Source organism: Echinops telfairi, unplaced genomic scaffold (assembly GCF_000313985.2).
Source record: "Echinops telfairi isolate 266 unplaced genomic scaffold, ASM31398v2 ScPeMD7_4;HRSCAF=17, whole genome shotgun sequence".
Classification (NCBI taxonomy): Eukaryota; Metazoa; Chordata; class Mammalia; order Afrosoricida; family Tenrecidae; genus Echinops; species Echinops telfairi.
Genome location: NW_022103900.1, coordinates 39,244,691 through 39,252,785, shown reverse-complemented (window position 1 = coordinate 39,252,785; position 8,095 = coordinate 39,244,691). Strand labels below are relative to the sequence as shown.

The window sequence follows — 8,095 nt, the reverse complement described above, 5'->3', positions numbered from 1 at the left end:
AATGTCGGGGGTTTAAGTGGAGAGAAAATGTTTTGAGAATGATGTACAAATGCGCTTTACACAATTGATGTGTGTATGGATTGCGGTAACAGTTGTATGAGCCCCTAATAAAATGTTTAAAAAAAAGAAAGAATGCCCATACATTAAGTCAGGGGTCCTCAAACTTTTTAAACAGGGGGCCAGTTCACTGTCCCTCAGACCCGTTGGAGGGCCAGGACTATAGTTTTAAAAAAAACTATGAACAAATTCCTATGCACACTGCACATACTTATTTTGAAGTAAAAAAAAACAAACGGGGCAAAAACACCCAGCAGGCCAGATAAAAGTCCTCGGCAGGCCACATGTGGCCCGCGGGCCGTAGCTTGAGGACACCTGCATTAAGTGGACGGTCTTTGGGCCTCTGCTAAGCCCTCCCTCAACACAAAAATATTTTGTTCTAACAACCTGGCATTCTGTGATGCTCACCCTCCCGACATGATCAATGAGGACAAAATGGGTGCATAAGCAAATGTGGTAAAGAAAGCTGATGGTTACCGACTATCAAAAGATAGTTTGGGGTCTTAAAGAGGCAGTTATCAACCTGTGGGTCGCGACCCCTTTAGGGAGGGTGTGTTAAATGACCCTTTCACAGTGGTCACCTGATTCACTAACAGTAGCAAAATTACAGTTAGGAAGTCGCAACGAAAATAATTTTATGGTTGCGGGGGGTGAGGGGGTGGGGGGGGTGTCACCACACCACATGAGGAACTGCACTAAAGGGTCGCAGCATTAGGAAGGTTGAGAACCACTGTACTAGGTCATGTTACTTACATTATTTGTTCCTGAAGTTAGTTTTTGAATGTAGGCAGGCTATGAAACAGCTTCCTAATCTTGCTTCTTGGCTTTCCAAACCAAACCATGTAGGAATTCACCAGTCTTACTAAAATACTTCTTTGGTTATACTACTCTCCTGCTCCGTTTCTTTTAGTTCCTCATTACTTTCAGAAAACTGGATGGCAGTGTAGTAAATTAGAGAGCAGGGAGAGTGACCACTGGCACTTCTAGAGGATAAGGAAAGGTGTCTAAAGTCTGATAACAAGTCAGCATTGCTTACCTTGCTCCATACTCCACGTGGAGTCTGCAGTCCAATCTTGCCAAATGCCACCCCGCACATACCTAGATCTACAGTAAACTACCCTGCAATGTGTCCTGTCAGTATGTTGGGTCATTGAAAGCTACTAAAGCAGCCCTGGTAATGCAGTGGTTATACACTCAGCTGCTAACCAAACGTCACTAGCTACCGCACAGGGAAAAGAGGTGGCAGGCTATTTCTGTGATGATCAAACCAACCAAACCAGATGCTGTCTGACACACAGGAACCCTGCAGGCCCGGAATGAACTGCCTCATAAGGTTTTTAAGACTAAAACATTTAAGAAATCTCACTGACCCCTTTTAAAGTATCGCAGCAATGCTGACAATAAAGCTTTAATAAAAATTTAAAAAAACTAGTAACAGTTTGAAATGTGCCTTTACTACACTAATTAGATTTGAGACACAAGGAAAGATAATACCTATCCGAGAAAATCTATGAGTTTAGGATATACCAATCTACTTAGGTATACTTATGTGTGTAAAAAAACACACACAATATAGAAACATATCAGAAAAATTCTAGAGTTTTCAGATATTAATGATCACCTTGAAATATTATCTTAAAGAATGTAAGTAAAACTATGATGATTACTCACTTGTAGCTTCCCATTCTGATTTGCTTAAGGTTCCCTAAAATAAAAAAATAAGGTTTAGATTCAATATATAAATAAACATATGCATATTTTTCAATTATTATGGTGGGGGGTGACCCAAAGCCAAAGCTTCACTGTAAATATATATACAATAATGCTTTTGTGATCTGATCACACACACAAAAAAATCAAATGAAATTAACTTTTAATGTCATCATCTTACCACTTTTACCCACCTGCCAAGTTCTCCAATTCACTCATGCCAAAGGGTGACTATACATTAAAAAAAGGTATTTGTGTGCATGTACAAAGGAGCCCTGTGGTAGACTGTTTCTTTAGATTTACATCCTTGGGAACCTTACGTTGCAGTTCTGCTCTGTCCAATAGGGCTGCTATAAGTTAGAACAGACTTGACAGTACTGTGTTTGAGTATGGGTGCATGTGGAAAGAGTATGTGCCTTGTGTATTCTATATTAACTGGGAAAATTAAAAACAAAAAAGACCATCTTGAAACACTAAATAACAGTGGAGGAAGGAATAAGATTTTTGTTTTTCCAAAGCAGTCACAAAATAAAGTACATTTCACATAAAGGAAATAAATTATATTTAAATCGTTTCCAAAAAACATTTGATAGAGAAACATTTTTACCGCTTTATTAATAATTCACTGAAGCAAGACCTATTAGCATTTCTAATAACTAATATAATTTGGGGTATAGATGAATATAAAACAATATTCTAAGATGTCAGCAGAAATGTATTGTGAAAGTATCTATAATTTCTATTAATGATAAAGACAGCTCTAGCCAATTGCCACTGTGGTATTGTTGCATTCATAATTAGAGAAATGTCAACTCTCAGGAAAAAGTTACTGAAAACGAAGATGATGTTTTTCTCCTCTAGGCCCTGAATTCTCTCTGTAGATCAGTTGGGAGACCAGGTACTTGTGGTAAGGAGACCTGCACTAAGGCAGGCAAACTGTTAAACCTCCTCAGAATGTTCCCCCTCTGTACTTTCTCTGAGGTAGCACTGAAGTGTACTTTATTCTATATCTTTAGCTAGAGCAGTCACAACTTAGAGGAAACACTAATGGGGATCTGATTTAAAGAACTAGGTCACTGAGGCTGAGGATTGCAAACCTGTAAAATAACCTCCTTAGTATACATATGAAGTGCACTTTTTTCCTTTTTCTATAAAATATTTTTTTAAATGAATAACTTACCAAAGGTAATCTTATATGACCGTTTTTCATATATTTTGCTGCATGCTCATAGTCCTCCTCTTTCTGAGAGGTAAATTTGGAATTCTCATTTGTAGGATACGGCTTGGGAAGCAAGTGAAATTCTTAGTTAAGATATTACACTTACATTTATAATTAAAACACTCGATTACTGAAATATAATAAGAGAATAATCCCTAAGCATTACTTTAGGATTACAAACGACACCTTAGAACTAGTGGGAGGGTGGGTGTAGGAGAGAATGGAGAGGAATATCCTTTCTTAACAAAGTAGCTATTATCATAATTTTGGATTATTTATGGATAAAATGAATGAAAAAATTTAATCTCCATCACACCCCATCAACAGAAGCAGCTCTCTACCTGTCACTGTCCCCACCAGTGTCGTGTTTTCCTGTTAAAAGTACAAAAGTTAAAAAGGCCCCATCAAAGGCTCTACACAGAACAGGATGGCCATGTAATAGACATGAAAGCATCAATAGCAATTAGAAATAACACATTACAAAATCTTGAGTCAACAAAGAACTCTTCTTGAAAACAAAGGATATGATTTCAAGAAAATAAAGAAAACTATCCAGCCTTTAAATACAGGCAGTTTCATATTGCTATATGAAGCAGATGAGCAGTAAGACAAAATTGTTGGTTTATAGATATTTCTTATATACCTAACTCTATGGACATAAGTCAAATTGAAACACAAATGAGATTACACATTTTCTTTAAAAAACGCCTTACATTATTTTAAAAGTTTAATTATATATACCATTAACTTATAAATGAAGCTATGTGATCCTATATATTTATATGAAATTCATAATATTTAACAATATGCAACATTTGAGAATATTAGGCTAGAGGTATACTAAGGGTTGCTTGGTTGGTGTGTGACCATCTCCCCAGCATTGGATGTCTTTACATTTGATGCTTATAGTATTTACCTATCACGATAATCTTTATTTTTTTCTCAAAGACATTTCCTCTAGTTTTAAAAACTTTTGTGAATTGGAGGCTTACAAAGTAAATCAGTTTAACATTCAATGATTCAAACACGTTTTGTTTCATGTCTTAACTGAAATCCCCACAATGTAACATCACTTATCCCACTTCCTGTTTTGGTTCCAGTTCTCTTCCTTATCTAACCCCTCTGAACTTTGTCCTTGTATAAATGCTACCCTTCCGATCTCAAATGATTATTCTAAAGGTTGTGTACCTTCCTGGTGGTATTGCTCCCAATACAAACCTACTGATTGATTGAAAACCAAGTGGTGTTTTGTTCCTTTCCAGATCTGAAAAGTGATTAAGAGCCATATTCTTGAGGGTTCCACTAGTCTCTGTCTCACCAATAACCCTAGTCTTTTCTTTAAGTTTCCCCCTACATGTTCCTTCCCCTCTGTCCAAGACATCCTAATGTGACCGCTTTCAGAGAAGTTGGTAGTGGTAGCCTGGCCAAGTATCAGCTAATTCTGCTTCAGGGTTCTGGGAGAGTGATGTTTGTATGGTCCACTGGACTTATTGTTGACATGCATCTATCTTCTTCACTCTTCTTTCCTCCAGACAGGGAAAGAAAGACCAATAATTGTCCTCTGGATGACTGCTCACAAGCTTTGAGGACATGAGTTGCTACTCAACAAAGCAAGACACAGAATACTGTTTTTGTGGACTGCGCTATGCAAATTAATCTTGGTGTCCCTGAAACCTGATCCAAGACCTCAAGATGTTTTGTTATGTGGAAGAAGCGACAACCTGTCCCCAGTGTGCTCACTCCACATTCATGATTACATCTGCAGCAAAGCAAATACTCCTATTCTACTTTCATACCACTCAGTCTGCAGGTCTATAAAATATCTACTTGTAGATGTTTGCAGCATCATTGAAAATCTTGTTTCTTTCCTCTATTGATCATTTTAAAGAACCAAATATGTTTACAAAGCTGCAAAACTGATGTTAATTTCAAAACCTACTACAATGTATATATGCTATTGTTTCTTCTCTAGGCAGTTACTACTCTAGAACTGTTCCGTGAGTGAGTGAGTGAGTGAGTGAGTGAGTGAGTGAGTATGAGAATGAGAAAGGTGTTAAGATTTTATAGTTCTTGGTTTTTCATTCTTCTGTTTATTCTTTTTTTCTTTCAGCTATCTTGCTCCAAGAAACAAGATGAATGTTTTTATTGCTGAAAGCTTATGTCAGTCAAAGTCTAAAGGCTTCAGGAAAAGACTACACAGGAAATACATCCACTACTGGGCTAGAACAATAGCATTCTTACTGTTCTTTCTGCCTCTGCTAGTAAACCATCCTCCACACTGCCACCACAATGCTACATCTGACATCTTTAGATGATCATGTTAGCCTCCAGTTCAAATTTCTTCATAGGCCCTAAAGAAGTAACTTGGTAGGACCTCCTGGAAAGATGGAACGTGAAGCAGATATATTACACAAACCTTCTTTAAGAAGGTGTGAGAAGAAGGATATGGAGGAAAAACTTGGAGGAAAAACTCGGAGCCTTGAATTTCTGAGATAAAAAGGCTAAGTGAATCAACAGCACAAGAGGCTGTTTTTAGGGGGGGAGTAGGGGAAAATGAATCATCCTCAGTGTTCCACAGCTTCCTGGCTCACGGAGAGGTCTCAAACCAAAATTGTATGCCCAACAGTAGCTGCAGAATTTGATGTGGCTTGAGTGGAGCTGGCAGACGAACTGGTAGAGCAGCAGGACACAAGGACTCATAGGCACTGATGCCATAGAAATGACCCTGCTGGTTTGGAGCTGTTTTTGAACTGGTGGAAAGGCAAGGCGCATTGGCTTCAAGGTCCTGCATCAGGCCAAGCCTGCTTGGAACTGTTATTTGAAATGGCAGAGGGGCAGGCACATGCATTCGTTGGCACTGCAGCCCTGGACCCAACTTTGCTAGCGTGGGGCGGTTTCTGAGCTGACAGATCAGTGTGGTGCACTCATTTGTGGACTCTGCAGTCCTGGACCCAACGCTGCCAGCATGGGGCTGTTTCTGAAGCAGCAGAGTAGCAGGGCACCAGTATTTGTGGGCTCTTGGGGCCTAAACCTGGACCATCCAACTCGGACTTTCTTTTTTGAACTGGTTGAATGGCAGAGCACACAAATTCATTGGTTTTGAGGGCCTGGGCATAGCCATATAGGTTTGGGACTTTATTTTGAACCAGAAGAGCAATACTAGAGGGATAGGGGACACACCTTCATGAGCTAGTGGCAGTGGCAAATCCCCAACTCAGCGTCCAGAGAAAGGTAGTCAGTACTTGTTTATTAGTATTAACTTTTATATGCCCCCCCTTTGGTGTTATTTGTTTATTAGCTGGTCTGTTTACTTTTTGCTATTGTAGATTTTTTAACATTCTGCTTTATCAATCCACCCGAGGAAGACCTAGCCACTCCTGCGCTTTTCACAGCTACATCATAATGCCTCCGTTCACACAGAGAAACAAGAAAGAAATGGCACAAAAAAGTAACCCATATAGAGGAAAAAGACCTTTCTGTGGGAGGAAATGCAATGAGAAGATCAGAAAAGAAATTCTGAAGAAATGTTCACAAACTTACAACGGAAGAGAAAAAGATTGAAAGCTACAAGAAAGCTTTAGAAGAACCTGGAGAAATATTAAAAAAACAATCTGACAAAATAAATGAAAAACATAGAAATTAATCAAAATTCCAAATAGAAGTCTAGAATATTAATACTAAATTATTACAATTAGACAACACTTTGAAGGAGCAAACCAAACTGAAACATTGGCAGGCTGAATTAGTGAGCTTGAAGATCAATTAAAAAAAAATCTGAAGAAACTCTAAGAATTATGTGGGACAATACCAAGAAAAGTAACTTACAACTCTCATCTGGGTTGCAGAACAGAAGAAACAAACAAGTTAAAAACAAACAAGTAAACAAACAGAGAAAATAGTCTAAGAACTGTTGAAAGAAAACACCACAAAGAGGATAAAATAACCATTCAAAACGATGAAAGAAACTCAAACATGTAGAAGCCAGAAGAAAATCCCTATGACATATCATAATCAAAGTTCCCAGTATCAAGGATACGGAAAGAATCCTGAGAGCAGCTAGAGAAAAAAGCAAAGTTACCTACAAAAGGGATCCAATAAAAATAAGTTTGGAGGATCGCAATGACCAATGCAGAATTTCCCCATGGCAGGGGATCTCAACCTGTGAGTCGGGACCCCTCTGGGGGTCAAATGATCGTTTCACTGGAGTTGCCCAATTCGTAACAGTAGCAAAAGTACAGTTATGGATTAGAAACAAAAATAATTTTATGGTTGGGGGGAGGTCATCACAACATGAGGAACTGTATTAAGGGGTCACGGCATTAGGAAGGTTGAGAACCACCACTAGGGGGATGAACAACAAAAATATAGGTGAAGGGAGACAGTAGTCAGTGTAAAACATGAAAACAATAATAATTTATAATTTATCAATGGGTCATGAGGGTAGAAGTTGTGGAGGGAGGTAAAGAGCTGATATCAAGGGCTCAAAAAGAAAGTAAATGTTTAGAAAATGATGATGGCAACGTATGTACAAGTATGCTTGATACAACTGATGCATGGAATGTTGTAAGAGCTATAAGAGCCCCCAACAAAATGATTTTAAAAAATAAAATAAGTTTGGAATTGTCAGGAGAAAACAGGAATGAGGCAAAGCAGTAATACATATAAAACCCTGCAGGAAGAAAAATTGCCAAGAATCTTCTATCCAAGAAAATTATCCCTCAATAATAAGATAGAAATATGGCTTTCCTGACACGGAGATTTTAAGGAACTCGTAAAAAATAAGACCAGCATTACAAAAATTACCAAGGAGAGTTCTTTGGACAGAGAATCAATTAATAGCAGACATTAACCTGAGAGCAAAATACAAGACACCAACACCCAGAAATCAAGCCTCTTAAAAAGCAGTTCTCAAAAGAAAATAAACCTACAAGACTGAAAATAGATATTCCCCAATGGAGACAACTACAAAGACAAACCATTTGATTGGAAAGGAAGTCCGCACAGTTTTCAAGAAAGAATAGACTGGCCTAATTTGAAAAGGTAATAATAATTTACAAAACCAAAACCAAACTCCATGCCATCGAGTTGACCAGAAAATGATTGCAACTG

General features: G+C 38.2%; 1 protein-coding gene across 2 annotated transcripts in view; it reads right to left on the bottom strand.

Annotated features, from left to right (window-relative positions):
- RNMT (RNA guanine-7 methyltransferase) overlaps positions 1 to 8,095 on the bottom strand; it is a 52,530-nt gene that overhangs the window by 5,396 nt on the left and 39,039 nt on the right. For both annotated transcript variants that reach the window (XM_004703846.2, XM_045298923.1), the window contains exons 9-10: positions 2,948 to 3,049; positions 1,729 to 1,762 (exon numbers count right to left, since the gene is read on the bottom strand). In XM_004703846.2, coding sequence (XP_004703903.1) covers positions 1,729 to 1,762; positions 2,948 to 3,049 — 136 coding nt within the window. The remainder of the gene's footprint in view (positions 1 to 1,728; positions 1,763 to 2,947; positions 3,050 to 8,095) is intronic.